Source organism: Embiotoca jacksoni, unplaced genomic scaffold (genome assembly GCF_022577435.1).
Source record: "Embiotoca jacksoni isolate LCO1_2020_lvr unplaced genomic scaffold, fEmbJac1.0.p SCAF_11, whole genome shotgun sequence".
In the NCBI taxonomy this organism is placed as follows: Eukaryota; Metazoa; Chordata; class Actinopteri; family Embiotocidae; genus Embiotoca; species Embiotoca jacksoni.
This window is the reverse complement of record NW_027185241.1, coordinates 8,830,005-8,845,269: the sequence shown is the minus strand read 5'-3', so window position 1 is coordinate 8,845,269 and position 15,265 is coordinate 8,830,005. Positions and strand designations below refer to the sequence as shown.

General features: G+C 40.7%; 3 protein-coding genes across 3 annotated transcripts; all 3 read left to right on the top strand.

The window, feature by feature from the left end:
- On the top strand, window positions 1-3,177 carry hoxa11b (homeobox A11b). Its single transcript, XM_069139606.1, is given in 3 exon segments — window positions 1-13; window positions 16-738; window positions 1,746-3,177. Coding segments are annotated over 3 exon segments (969 nt in total). The 3' UTR covers window positions 1,979-3,177.
- A 2,792-nt stretch (window positions 3,178-5,969) lies between these two features.
- Window positions 5,970-8,052, top strand: hoxa10b (homeobox A10b). The gene is made up of 2 exons (XM_069139583.1): window positions 5,970-6,763; window positions 7,667-8,052. Exons 1-2 carry the CDS (start codon window positions 5,989-5,991, stop codon window positions 7,936-7,938), a joined length of 1,047 nt encoding a protein of 348 aa, XP_068995684.1. The 5' UTR covers window positions 5,970-5,988; the 3' UTR covers window positions 7,939-8,052.
- Window positions 8,053-10,234: 2,182 nt separating this feature from the next.
- On the top strand, window positions 10,235-11,434 carry hoxa9b (homeobox A9b). The gene is made up of 2 exons (XM_069139596.1): window positions 10,235-10,751; window positions 11,185-11,434. Exons 1-2 carry the CDS (start codon window positions 10,235-10,237, stop codon window positions 11,421-11,423), a joined length of 756 nt encoding a protein of 251 aa, XP_068995697.1. The 3' UTR covers window positions 11,424-11,434.
- The last annotated feature ends 3,831 nt before the right edge of the window (window positions 11,435-15,265 follow it).

Here is a 15,265-nt window from a genome sequence, read left to right as displayed (position 1 = left end):
ATGGATAGAGATGGATCCCCACGTCAGCTTGTACGTCTAAGGATTTCTGCTCCACTAGTCTGCCTCAAAGTGACTGGAGCGCTGCGTCGCGGAGGAACTATGCTCGGATTATTATAGGACGTTTTGAGCAGCAGAATATGGATTTTGATGAACGGATATCTGGCTCCAGTATGTATTTACCGAGCTGCACTTACTACGTCTCCGGAGCGGAGTTCTCGGGTCTCCCTCATTATTTAACCCAGAGCCAGTCCTCTTGCCCCATGACATACCCCTACCAGTCCTCAGCCCTGCCACAGGTCCCGTCCGTCAGAGATGTGGCTTTCAGAGACTATGGCATTGATACTTCAAGTAAATGGCACCACAGCAGGGGGAGCCTGTCACACTGCTATGCTGAGGACATCGTGCACAGGGACAGCTGGACGAGCTCGACCTCACGGGGGGGAGAGATCCTGGTGAAAGGTAGCTCCGGCGCCAGCCACCCCAGCTCCTCCAACCCGACGCCCGGCTTCTATGGCAGCGTTGGCAGGAACGGGGTCCTGCCCCAGGCGTTCGATCAGTTCTTCGACACCGCCTACGGGAGCGCAGAGAACAGCACAACGCCGACAGCACAGGCGGCAGACACGGACAGAGACGCCAAAGCGAGCCCCGCTCCTGCTCCGCCGGGCTCGGACTCGGCGGAGAGCTGCAGCCCCAAGTCGTCCTCTGGCCACAGCGAGGAGAAACCGGGCAAAAGCAGCAGTGAGTGAACCTGCTTAATGCAAGGAGAAAAATCTTACGCGTTGCTCTTAAAGCTTTTTATATGCAGTTTTATAAGCACGGAAGGTTTATGGAGGGCCTGCAGATTTACCCTATAACAAAACTATGTTATAAACGACAAGATCACGTGCTTGGGATTGAAATTGGCCGTGAAGACTTTGGCGTTAAGTTTGTCTTCAAGATTTCAAACAAAATCTTCACTTCTCTGCCTCCATGTGTGTGCATATATAGCCTCATACAGCTACCCTGTAAAACATTTATGTGCCAATTTTTTTTTTTTCTTTTTTTTTTTCTTAAGTAAAATAGGCTACTACTGAAGTAACGTAACAGCAAAGTAAACATTTCAAACACAACCCAGTTCTCACGTATTTGTATCTATGCGATTATAAATAATTTCTTAATCATATTGGTGTTTAACTTTTTTTTAAATATTTTTTAGTTTAGCATTTGGTTTACTTAATGCTGACCCAAGTGGATTGCTGGGGCATTCCAGTCTGACTTTGGACAAGCCTTTAGGTTTAACCCTGCGTTTTAGGATAAATATTTACAAATTCACTGGATTTGCGAGGATTTAATCCACCAACTGCTTTCCATGACGGAATTTGCCTCGCTAAAGCTAAAATAACAGCTCTTTGCCCACGGTGAAATCAAAAGCGGACCCTAAAAGCTTATCAGATACATGATACTCCCATGTTTGGTTTAGGCCCATTCCCTTACTCTGAAAAACCTGCCAATGTGGTTTTACAGATTTCTGTAAGTTTTCACATGCAATCCTTCATGCCCAACATGTTCCATTATCAGACCCAGGCTTTGTTTACAAATCTGCGTCCTGTAGGCCTAAGAGGGGGGGAAACACTTGAACTCCAAAACTCGTGATGTTATAGACCACCAATGCTGCTTCCAAGCAACAAACAGACTGATGATTTCATGTTGCTGCAAAGTGTCTATAAAATGTGCTGAGGTGACCTTTGCCTTTTGTTGTGTTCCAGGTGGCCAGAGGACTCGCAAGAAGAGGTGTCCATACTCAAAGTATCAGATCAGGGAACTAGAGAGGGAATTCTTTTTCAGCGTTTACATCAACAAAGAGAAGCGCCTGCAGCTCTCGCGGATGCTCAATCTTACAGATCGCCAGGTCAAAATTTGGTTTCAAAACAGGAGGATGAAGGAGAAGAAACTGAACAGAGACCGTTTACAGTACTACACCACAAACCCCCTGCTATAAAAACTGAACAAAGACTCTGGCCATGCACCCCCTCATAGACTTCACATTTATATCATTACCTGGACTGGATGACGGGTTTTTAATGTGCCACACTCCATAAAGAATTCTACTATTTTGTCATCAAATTCAATGGCTATTATTATTATTATTATTATTATTATTATTATTATTATTATGCTTGCCAATAATTTTCAAAATTTGAAACTTAAACATGTTTTGGGTGCTTACGCAGAAAACCAAATGTGTCTGAATTCCCTTTATATTATTTAAGAAATACACACCGAGATTACTGTACTGCATTTTCAAAAACAATATGATTTTTTTTCCTAAAAATTAAACTTTACTTTCCAATTTTGCACACGTACACTTATTCTCTTGCATTTTCAAAAAATATTGTTGTGTGTGCTTATAAATTGCAATTTACGCACACACACGCGCACATTTTGCAGCTAGATATTGTGACATCAAGCTTTTCCTCCTTTCTCTTCATCTTTTAATGTTATTGTGCAAAAACAACTACGCTGACTGGAAACCGTTTTGTGTGTTTTGGAGTTCTACAGACCTCATCTGACATTGTTGTCGGGGATCAGCTGTCCCAAAATGCTGGTCAGCAGCAGCGCTGCATAGTTATAGGATGAGTTAAATTATAATTTGATACAAACTTGCTCGTCTCGTGCGTTTAAATCTGATATTCAGTGATATTTAACATGCGCTTGATCCTCGATACATGCGCTTTGTTGAGCTCTTGGCCGTAAAGTGGGATTATTCTCCAACTTCATCCAAAGGGCAAACCGTTGATAAAGAGCACAACCCCCAAAAGAAACATAATCCCATATTTTTGTTTTATATGCCTGCACGTGGATCGTATCAGATGCATGATATGTAGGTCTGATGCTTTTTATTCCTCCATGGCTGGAAATAAGATCCGCTGCAGTTATATTTGATATCCATTACAAAGGGTTCATTCATTTATGGGGGGATGTGGAAGGCTGATTTTTGAACTAACATGCCTGTTAGAGCTGACTGAAACAATCTTGACACTTGTTTTAAAGCTAATACATCTAACAGACGCCTCCTCTCAAACAACATGAATCTATCTGTGTTATTATGCTCTCATGAGAGTAATTGTTGCTGGAACTAAAAGTCAGCTTGCTTGACCCATCCAGCAGTGGCACTGGTATAAATAAAGAGATTGATAAACCCCCAAATCCCTGTTATAATCACCACGAGCTGCATCATTATTTATTTATATCTGAAGTGGTTTAATCCAAAGACAGCAGTCTGTCACTACCTAAACATGCTATGAATATAAGTCTTGAAAATGTATGTAAACCTGCAAATGAAGGAAAGCGCACATAAAAGGATGGGTAAAAATTGGGTTCAGTTGGCTTTATATCCAGGCCGCTGCAAACAGCTTGAATGGCCTGTCATAAGCTAATAGGGGCCCTGGTGCCTTCCTTATACCGTGCATCCTGTGAGGCTCCCAGGAATTCCGCTTTGATTGCTGCACATCCTCCCAGTTGCTCCAGTAACTTGGCCATAAAACGCGGATTCGTCTGGAGCATTTGGAGTGCAGTGCAATAAAGCGTCTGAGACCAAGGTTATTAACTGTGACTAAGGGGCTGAAAAACAACGGCTGGGAGCATTGAAACTTGTGTTCACGGACCTTTCCGGCGTCATTTGTTTCATTCTTACCGTGGTAGGAATATTCTGTTTGTGTTGTGTTGCAGCGGGTAAAGGCTCTGCTGGCTTTGTCCACTGGGTGGCGCTAATCAGATCAATGTCATTGCCGTGAATTGAGATATAAAAGAAGTTTGCCTCACCGCTCAGCTGCTTTAGAATATGTCACCACCTCAGGATTTCACGAAGGTAGGCACGGAAATATTATCATGTGCTTTTTATGACAACAGGATTTTTTTTAAACGTGATGTAAGAAAGTATATTTTCCACATGAACCCAGTTCATCTTATCTGAAAGTCACTAATCTGAAGGTTTCGGTTTTTTAAAAAAAAATTTAAGTTATAATGTAATGAAAGCATAACTGGAAAAATCCCGGAGGAAATTTTTGCAACAAATAGTTTCTATTTACATTTAGGTCAGTGCAAGTGCTCCGGTTGCACTTTTGCAAAAGTTCTAGGCATGAAGTGGCTAATGCGCACAAAGAAATAAAATCACAAAGTTTATGATCCAAACATTTTGTGGCCCACTAATTTTCATAATCGCTGTAAAGTTTCAAATCGAATTTACGTATAATTTTCTAAATTTGATTTACGTTGAGTGGCTGACTATAGAAAAAGATAAAGACATGAAAAATGGAAACTTTAGATCGTCTATAAACCATTTGCTCACTTTTGTACTGCTTGTTGCATTCACGTGCGTGTGCGCGGCAAAGACAGACACGAACAGGGACATTTTAATACTTGTATATTGATTCAGTTTCTAACTTTTCCATTAAATTAGATATTAAAAGATTTATTTTGAATACAAATGAAATAATAACATAAGGACAGCAGACGCACACTGAGACATGACAGGGAATAATCCAGTATGGTTAATGGTTCTTCTCATCCACTGCAGACTGCATGCTGCAGGTTTGACGCCATATAAAATGGCTGTACATAAACTGTAGCTCTGATTTCTAGACTTTATGGCTCCAGGCTTAAAGGAAGATAGAAGCAGGCTAACCGATGTTGTATTTTAGGGTTAACCCCACCTTCACAGACGTTTTAGGATAACCTAAATCTGTAGGCCTCTGTTATGAACATGTCCGTCTGATAATGTTGCAGTTCAGGTTAATGATTTGTGTTCACTGGCTTTTTATTCGTGTGATGAGAAAGAGCTAATATTCTCTTTTTATTCACTTGTATTGCGCAATTGTTTCCGAAAATTATTCACGTCAGATTTTGGATATTGTTTATTTTAAACGAAGACTAAATTACTTCATGGAACAGCACGTTTTGTTTACATTCAAATTGTATTGTATTTTATCGTGTTTGTTGTGGTATTCTAACTGAAATAGACGTAAAAATCATGAAAAGACAAGAAAACAGTGACGATCGTTCAAATATGAAAACAACTTTAAAGGGGTCAGAACATTTTCGTCATGGGTAAAATTAATAGATTCTGATTTGAGATTTAATTTAAAAACAGGTTAAAAGAATGGGGATTAGGCCTTGGAAAAAGTGTGTACATTTCTCTTAAAATGTAGTTCGTAAATACGTGGGAAAAAAACCTGTAATTTCCCTGCACATTTTTAAAGACATAATAGCAAACTTATTTTGTTCTAAGTTCTATACTGTCATTCAATGACGAACACACTTCCTTGCAGTCTTGCCAGCATTACACTATCATTAAGCAAATGTAGCTCCAGAACATTGTTCAGCTGTAGCGCTTCTACTTCTTCAGTGTTGGTGCGGAATAAGGACGCAATCATGGCATTTGTAGCCACTATTAGATAAGCTTTTGTAATGGCACGACTAGCGATGCGACAAGTTAAACATTGTCCACTCAGCTATTGGAACGTCCATAAGGAATTTTAAAAAGTATAGTCCAATAATAAGCATTACAGCAGCACAGGAAAGGTTAAAAGTCCCTCGACCAAAGAGTCACACAGGACGTTTTGGATCTTTGATGCTCCCTGAGCTTCTCAGAGGCACCTCTAGAACCCTTCATTTTTACAGTGCTGTAAAACTGGCCATAAAGCTATGCATTGTACATAATTGTAAGGGACAGCTTTCAACAACCGAGTTGTCAAAAAGGGGTTGTTGTGGTTACATTTACATCCAGGCAGCTCCAGTTGAGGAAGATTTCAGGAGATCTAAGATTTCCTCTGATGCTCCACTTTCCCTGCATAGTTTTCTCTTTACTTAGCCTAAAACAAAATATATGACAGAGTGGAGTTGCCTGGTCGGACTGGGAGGAGTCTGTAGTCGCCTGGTGTTTTAATTGGCTGCAGGCTACAGTGAGAAGCGTGAGTATCAGTAATTATTCAGCAATGTTTTGCACAAGAAATGTCAGCCAGAAAGGGCTATCTTCATCCTCCGTCAAATTATACCACAACGATGTCATGCCCCAACAACCAAGCAGGAAATTCATTTTTTGTGGACTCCCTAATCAACGTGAGAACCGACAGTGGTTCATATTACCAAAGTAACAGCGTCTATTTGCCACCGGCGTCGGAATATTCATATGGACTCTCCGGTGGCTCTTGTTTCCCGGGGATCGGTAAACGCAACGAGCCAACGACCCAAAGCGTGATCCCTTCTTCTGCTCCGTATGTTCAAGGGATGGAAACGTGGCTGGAAACGTCGAGATCCTGCCGGGTGGATCAGCCCAGCGGCCAGCATATGGCTCAGTGTTCATTCTCGCCGAGTATAAAAGAGGAGAGCCCATATTGCCTTTATGAGTCTGACAAATGTCCTAAAGGAGCGACAGTAGATGACATCTCCTACTCGACCGCATCATGCCCCGTTACCGGCAGCACCGTGCCAGTCCCCGGCTACTTCCGCCTGTCTCAGACATACACGTCCTCCAGGCTTTATCATGGTGTCCAGCCAAACATGAATCACTTTTCTCTGCAACGACCTGCCCGCTTGGATAGCCAACCCTCCCAGCCGCCGGCAGCCTCTGCGGAGCCGGAGCACAGTGAGAGCCACGAGGAGGCGCCTGCCCCTGCGCCATGCGCCCCGGTCAGAGAGCAGAACAGCCGCCTCTCCTCGGAAAGCTCATCCTCCCCCGAACCCGCTGAGACATGCAGTGTGGAGTGTCCAGAAAAGACCGTGAAAGGTGACAGACATTCTTTGTAGAAATATGATCTGAACAAAATAGCAGATGCTGCTGAAGATTCGTGCCCATTTTTTTTTTAGGCGTCGATTGTTTTTGTAACCGATGATTTCTGCTCACAAAGAAATGCATCAGTGGTGCTTTAGGTCAACTGTCAGGAACACACGTCTGCGTTTATATTTACCGGTTTATCGGACATGAGGCAAAATTGAACGTGACCAATCAGAGTGGGGGTTAGAGCTATTGTGGCTGCTTAGAAAAATGGAAATAGGCTGCTGTCGCTTTGCTTTATAACAGTGCCATTTGAACAGGCCTCATTGATTTATTTTAACTGGCAAAAATATTATTTTTGATAGTTGAAAAGTACATTAATTATTTGTTTTTAGATGTTACCAGGGATTAATTATATATTCATTTAAAAGCCACTGCAGTCCGGTCTACTTGTCATGTACACGACTCTGATTTCATTTGCTCCCTCATCAAAGGCAAAAGGCCTTGTTGTAATTTCAGAAGACTGTTTTATGTCTTAATAAAGATTCAGTTTGCTGCTGTGGTTGTAACGCTGCTTAACTGGGATAATATCAGTTTCTGAGGAAATGCAGAATGGCACAGCATTTGGTCACGCGGGTATTTACCTGTGCGTAATATATTAGTAAAGACAAAACAGAACACAAATATCCAACAGTCTACGGGCCTATATACCTTACGGTTGTGGAGAAGCTGTCATATAACATTTATACATCAAACATATAGACTTATTAGACAGTTTGAGGTCCCTTTTTCATTGGGGAGGTTGGTTAGGTTTTATTTATCCTGGATTTTGAACGTTCTAACAAACACGAGAATCCTCATTTGATGGTGTTTGTCCCACCTGTTGCCTTACACTCTGCCTCATTTTCATTGCAGATGGGAAAATGGAAAGCACGGCCAACTGGCTCACAGCTAAGAGTGGTCGAAAGAAGCGCTGCCCCTACACCAAGCACCAGACTCTGGAGCTGGAGAAGGAGTTTCTCTTCAACATGTACTTGACTAGAGAGCGTCGTCTGGAGATCAGCCGCAGTGTGCACCTCACTGACAGGCAAGTCAAAATCTGGTTCCAAAACAGGAGGATGAAACTGAAAAAAATGAGCCGGGAGAACAGGATCCGAGAGCTCTCCAGCAACTTCAGCTTCTCGTGAGACTGTCTGCGGCTTTGGCGCCCTCCTCCATCCATGGCAAGGACGCCTGTGCAGAACCCCCACCCAACTGTGAGAATGTCCATGGAATATAGGACCCTACTGCTAACTTATTGATTGTTGCTCTTTTGACAAATTTGTTTTCATGTCTGGTTTATTTTGTCGTGGATTTGTATTTATAAATAGTTACATTTGTAACATTGATCCATTTAAGATGTTCAGAATGTGACCACAATGTTTCAGAGCTTCAGGCTTGTACATACTGTATAGTCAACCTGAGTGAACCATTGGAATTTGCATGCTGGACTAACCCTTGGGACACTTGTGTTACAGTTACATGTAGGCCGTTATGTGACAGCTGAAGAACCCAAGAGGTTTGTTGAATATTTGCACATTTTGCTGGTCAAATTAATAAAACCATCCCTGCAACTGCAGACTTCTGATTTAATTCAGTACAACCGACTAGAAGCTGCGTGGTGTTTGAGTTGCGCACAGTAAATATTAATCATGTGAGTGATGTTTGTTATTTAAAGCGTGTAAGAGTTGTCTAGTTGTTGTGCACACGTCGCTGCTTTTTGTCCTTGACATCAGACTAAAAGAGTGGAGGAGCGGTGATTTCTTTCAATGTGATTTTTGAACTATTTCAAAGTGTGAATACATTGGTTCCTGTTGCAAAAACAAGCACTAATTAAACTTTTTAACCGTTAAAATGCGTAATTTAAATGTTTAAGCAATAATGCATCTGGAATATTTAGACTGAAACAGTCCAACATGTTATATGTAAACAGATTGACATTTTTTTACACACAATATTAGACTGTTGACTATTTGTAACTACATCATCGTCTTTTACACTTTTACAGATTTGTAAAATTGTTTCTAGTGGACTTGTTTCATCGACAAACTCCCTAATTTCCACACATTTAAAACACTAATTAAAAATCCTGAAGAGGAGAGCGGGCTGTTGAGTGGTTTAGGTAGTCTCATGTTGTTGGGCTAAATTATTTCTCCCACAACACGAAACTGCCTTGATTACCTCAGTAAAACTCGTCGCATCATGAAAAGTGAATCACTCTTAATTAGTGATTGCTTTTATTAATGATTTGGTGCAAACTGCTTCAAAGGCTTAAAAAAAATATTATTCCAACAAGTGCAATAACGTGTATTATTGTTGTGCGTAAAAGGACTGCATGGGAGAGTATTTGTCTTTCTGGTGGTTTTTAATTTTGAAATCAGGTTACTTTTATTTTCAGAAACGCAAAGTTTTCTCCATGTTTATAATTCGAGGCTACCCCTGTTTAGGATTTTGAGCGCATGTGTGTGTGATCTTAACAGCAGGGTGTAAAGACGCAGGCTGGGAAATGGAAGGATTAAGACTTGTCCAGGAGAGGAGGAAAGGACAGACAAGGCCTCGGTTATGATCATTGCAGTCTGCCAGTTGCCTCAAAATGCCGGATGGGTCTGCTTGCGCCAGAGAAAGGACACAAAGGCTGAGCTTTATTGGTGATATTTAGGCTTAGACAGCCAGGTTGTAACCTTAAGAAAAACAACCCAATTGCCCGTGATAAAAAGGACTGTTATATAGCACCAAAATAACCTCACCCCACTTTCCGTTTTAGATTGCCTTCAAAGTGGACCCACAAGCCTGCAGACACAGCTATGTGCATCTTGGAAACTCTCCCTACACTTAGGTATTGTAAAATCCAATGATCCTTTATAACATCTTCGCTCCTTTTGTTTTCAAAAAATGAAATATTTTATATATCACTGACAAGAACCATTTTTTTCTGCCAAAGTACGAGTTTTATAGATGGAGGTCATTAAATTATCATAAGCGTTTTATTTTGGAGAACAAATAACCCCATTAAGTTTTTATGTTTATACAATTTGTAAGGGATTTGATGATTTCACAAATGGACGCTTTAAAGTAATATTGCCCCTGCCCCCATTCACAACTACGTTCGATTACACTAACACAAGATCTCTTGACAAAAATCATAACGTTTATTGCTTATAAAACGAAATATTTCCCAATAAAGGCGAGGGGATTTGCTATTAAAATATGGTGGGGAAAATGGTGGCCATTTAGCCGAGCAGTAGGCTGATTTATTATTTATTGTTCTGTCCCACGGTCACGTGTTTGTGGCGCCCTATCGAGTCTTGGGCAAGGTTCAATTTACTGGACGCATTGAGCTCGTAGCTGGTGCACGAAAGCAGCACCTTATCATGCAATGAATCCATTTTTTCTACACATTGCAGGACTGTAACGATCTGCTTTTTTTGCTTCACATTTTTTGCAATGTCGACGCTGGGAACTAGTTACTATGTTGACGCGCGCATTCTTCCCGAGCAGGAAGATATGGCAACGAGGTACTCATCAGCTGCAGAGGTGGAGCAGGCGGTGGTCACCGAATATGGCGGACAGGAGTCTTGTCCTTTGCAGGCGAAATCTTCTATTTTTGGTGGATCTTGGAGTACCTTCTCGGCCCACTCTCCAAACTCGGCCACTCCGACTTATATACATCACCATTACACAAGCGGGGACAGCGATGGTATGTTTACGCGCTCCTGGGCATTGGATCCGGTCTCTGCGTCCCTGTGTTTGACGGGATTACCATCGACAGCCATGCATTATGAGATAAAACCCGAGCCTCTGATTGGGAGTGCTGAATGTACGACTTTGGAGACGCACACACCTCTTTTGTCTGACATTGAAAACGGGGTGTCCCTGGCGGAGATTCCCTGCGAAACCTCATCCACGTCTAAAGGCACTGAAGAGAACCCATCAGCAGAGGAAAAGAGGAAGATAGATGCAAGTAAGCAGCGTTTTCATTTAATTCTGGGCACTTCATGGACTAATTTAAAAGAAGTAAAAGAGCACTAATTGCCTGAGAATGTGAAGGAACTGCTTCGATTGTGCAGGCCTGACACTACAATAAGATTACTATAGAATGTTTTTAGCCCAAAGAGATCCTGTAGTCTTACAGCTGAATAACATGATCTGTAAAAAATAAGATATTCTCTCGAAGGTGATTGACACACTTTACTGTAAAAATTTACATTTATTTCATAGTAATATGGTCCTCAAATGGGTCAGTGCAGAGTGAAAATTAAACTAAATATGTTTCTTAATAGAAAATGATCCTGCCAGGAGTTGCTTGTCCTCAGCAAAATGCCTAGAATTGTTTTGAATCTTGTTTTTTGAGAGCATTAATCGCATGTCTCCTGGTTTTGACTCCTTGTTTCCAGATAACCCGTCATCTAACTGGCTTCACGCAAAGCCCACCAGAAAAAAGCGTTGTCCATACTCAAAGTATCAAATCCTCGAACTGGAAAAGGAGTTTCTGTTTAACATGTACCTTCCCCGGGATCGTAGATACGAGGTAGCCAGACTCCTGAATTTGACCGAGAGACAGGTAAAAATCTGGTTTCAGAATCGCAGGATGAAGATGAAGAAGGAAAACAAAGACCAGCGGAGAGACAGTTAACGTGGTTTGGAAGGATGGTGGATTAGAGTCTGGAAGGGGAGGGGGGGGAGTCCTGTCTTTACTATTCCTAACCTGTAACACATGTTGTTGTACAGTTAATGTTGTTAAAACAATGCTGGAAGTTTTTTTCCCCAATGATATCCAGTGTTTCATGTTCGTAGGAAGACAAAGTGTCTCGTCAGAATTTAGATGTGTTGTATTTGGCGCACATGGATAGTTAACCACGTAGGCCTCTTTGTTATTTGCATGAAATTATCTTCGATACCTGAATGTCCTTCAGCTACCTATTTGCAATGTTTAAGTTATTGTTTTTTGCAACTTTGGATGTTTTTTTAACCATTATATTTTGATGCATTTGTGAAAACACTGCGCACACTTAAAATACCTCGTCGTTCTTGATTTCAACCAAAATAAAATGTAGTTTGCATCGTAGAATAAAAATGATTATGTGGTTTTAATTTGTTATCATATTGCCTAATATTATAATATAATATTTCAATTTCAACAAAATATATAGCTACTATACATTCATAAAATAGTGCAACAGTATTTTTTAAATGTACTGCTCTGTTCATCCTGAAATGTTTAGAAATCGTTTCGACCGAGTTAGAAGTTTTACTTCTGTTATTAAAAATTAATTGAACTGAAAAAAACTGTTTTTATTACAGGAAAAACGATAGAAATAGACATTTACTACATCTTCTGGTTCGCAGCCATCGAGCTTTATGGTGCAAACAACCCCAATGAGCCACCAAAACTTCCTCAGGCCTGCCAAGTTTTTTTCTAAAAGGCTTCTGTCAAGTCTACTGGCCTGAAGTTGCCTTTCCAGCAATACTATATCCTATATATAAATATATTACAATAGTAGCTGTTATTGTTGGTGTGATAGGAATCTTTAAGTGGCTGAAATATGGCCAACAACTTTTTATTATAATTTTTTTCGAAGCCTTTTCGAAGTCAAAGCCTACCTGTTTAAACACATATTTATATAGAAAGTCTGGAAAATGGCAATGATTACTTCCTTAATGTGGAATAAATAGAAAAGCTTTTCCGGAAATGAAAGGAGCAGTGTAAATTTCAAAGAAATAACAAATTAAACCAGTCAGAGCAAGTTGAAGCCAAAACAAAACACATGCCAGAATTTCTAGATTATGTTGCACTTAAATATTGTCTGACTCGCAGCATTGCAGCCATTTGTGGGACATTTTCAGCCTTTGATCGCCCTACAAACTAGAATATATGCTCTCTGCTATGAACTACAATCACAGCCTCAGCTGTGTGACGGCAGTAAAGGAGCATTCCTGATGAGGCTCGAGCAAATAGTCGAATATGTAGCCTAATATCGCTGGAAGACAGGCCTGCAGCAGTGGGGCAACACAGAGGAGGGGTGGGGGGAGGGGGGTGGTGTTAGCAGTGCAGATGGGTCTGTCCTAAAACGTCTAATTACTTTACAACCGTCTACCAACAATCAGATTGTCTCGGTGCAGAAACATCCGCTCGTTGTTTTGTCGCAAACAAAACAGTGAGCAGACACACACCAGCAAGACAACTCGTTTCACACCCTGAAATAAATTAAAAAAAATAAACATGTATTGTGAAAAGACATTACAGAAAAAAATACAGTGGTTAAAAAAAAATAGTCTGACTAACTAGGTTAACTTTTAAACTGTTAAAATCAGAAGACTTTAGTTAGGACAAACACGACACCCCTAATGTCGGTGTTTCAGCGCCGAGTGTTGCTGCGCTCTTACCGCCAGCAGGTGGAGGCAGCGGCTCATCTGAAAAACAATGCTCAAACTGGATAATGCATTCAGGGCACACTGAGACAACTCCCCAACGACTGCAGGCCTTCACCAGTTATTTCCATCACATAGCCAATTATCTAATACTGCTTCATGTTCTGTTTGACTGCAGATTCATTTTACAGACATTTTATTTTGGCCTATACCATAGATTGCTCTTTCAAAACCCATATTTATTGAAAGCAAGGCCAGTTTGACCTGGGATTCTTTATATTTTGTTGAATTGGAGAAACAGACAAATATATAAATATATTTGTTAAATGACTATTCCTCATGCTTTTTAAAAAAAAAAAAACTTTTTTTAAAGAAAATTATTTACAGCAGTGGTAATCAAATGTGGCTGCATTTCATTTAACAAATACTATTCATTATTAAATACTTAACTATGTGACTCAGACAGATAATTTGGCCTAATATCCACCACTAATAATGATGACTGACACATTATCAAGTTTGTGCTCACACACTGTCATAAGCACCTCTGTATGTTTGCTGTAAGTGGATTGAGCTGATAAACCTAAAAGTCTGAGATAGCTCCAGACCTTCCCTTCCTGCTCTGTCCTCCACCCCCACCCCCCACCCTCATACCCACACACACACACACACACACACACACACACACACACACACACACACACACACACCTAAAAAGGTCATCCACATGTAGCTCATTAAGTCTCTTTTACCTTTGTGGGTGAAACTAAAGGGATATTTTCAGGAGAGCTGATATCCCCGTTTCCCCAAAACATGTAGGAGAATAATACCACTAGTAAAGTCTCCCTTGGGCTCTGTAGAAAACAATTATGTGTTGGATTGAATGCTTGGCTGAATATCTTCTGTGCAAACAACCATTTGCTGCAGAAAAACAGAAAGTTGCTAGGATGTTGTTTGCTGTGACCTTTCGTGACCCCTATACATCAAACCTCATGACATCACCAGTGACAGAAGAGGCCACAGCTCTGGAGGAAAAGTTTAGGGGAGTAGGCTATAGGAGTTTGTTTCATTCACATATCTTTGCTGCCCATAGTCGGCTGTTTTGGATGAATCCAGGGTGTATATGTTGATAATGAGGTTACACCTCTGTAATATGAGTCTCTGTTGTTATATGCCTAAACATTTTGCAGATATAAAGGATTGGCCTCGTGTTGACTGTAACGCTTCAGATTAATGCAGGTTAAGGAGAAATAATTTGTTTTTTAAGGAGCTTGTTATTTAATGCTTATCAGCCATTTACAATCAACATTTCCCTGCATTATTATTTTCAATTAACCTCACATCAGTTTGTCAGGATGATATTTGCTTCAAATTCTTCCTTGAACCTTGTTCATGTAAATTTCCGGCTTTGACTTCACCTGGGAAGCTGAGCAGAGACACAACAGAGAACTGACAGAAGGGCTGGCTGTCTCTTAAAAGTGGGTTATAGGTGGGTGTTATCTCACATGAAAGTATAGATCACATTGTTTAAACAGGAGAATTATCTATCACTGAGAAGAGTTTTATTCATGAATGCTATCTCTTCAATTGCTGTGATCTCCAAAATTGGATGTTCTGAGAGGTAAAAAAAAAAGTGATGATTTCTGTAACTTTCTTTTTTTTTTTGAGAAGTCGTGATATTCCTGCACGTGTCGACTTGGAGATCTGTTTGATTTGCGGGCCTATAATGCGCCTGAACTATCTGTCAATCTTACCATGAATCCAGGCGGCTCAATAAATAAAACCGTAATGTGAAAAATCCTGTCGTGAACACACTGCTTTGTTTCCAGGACACACACACACACACACACACACACACACACACACACACACACACACACACACACACACACACACACATACACACGCACGCAAGCATACACACATAGGCTGGACGCTAAATGTGTTTTCCAGACTGACTACCCTGTGTCTTAAATGTGCTCCGATATTTTTACAACTACAGGGAGACTATAATGTGATGCAATGCAGCGTTCATTTCGAAAACAACATGCAGTAAACACTACAATCATTTTACTAAATATAGTTTCAAATTATTGTAGACTCTGG

Bases quoted from the DNA above. Each gene is read 5' to 3' on its own strand.
- hoxa10b (XM_069139583.1), top strand. From the start codon at position 5,989: ATGTCAGCCAGAAAGGGCTATCTTCATCCTCCGTCAAATTATACCACA. The intron at 6,764-7,666 runs GTGACAGACATT...TTTTCATTGCAG, and splicing joins TCCAGAAAAGACCGTGAAAG to ATGGGAAAATGGAAAGCACG.
- hoxa9b (XM_069139596.1), top strand. From the start codon at position 10,235: ATGTCGACGCTGGGAACTAGTTACTATGTTGACGCGCGCATTCTTCCC. The intron at 10,752-11,184 runs GTAAGCAGCGTT...CCTTGTTTCCAG, and splicing joins AAAGAGGAAGATAGATGCAA to ATAACCCGTCATCTAACTGG.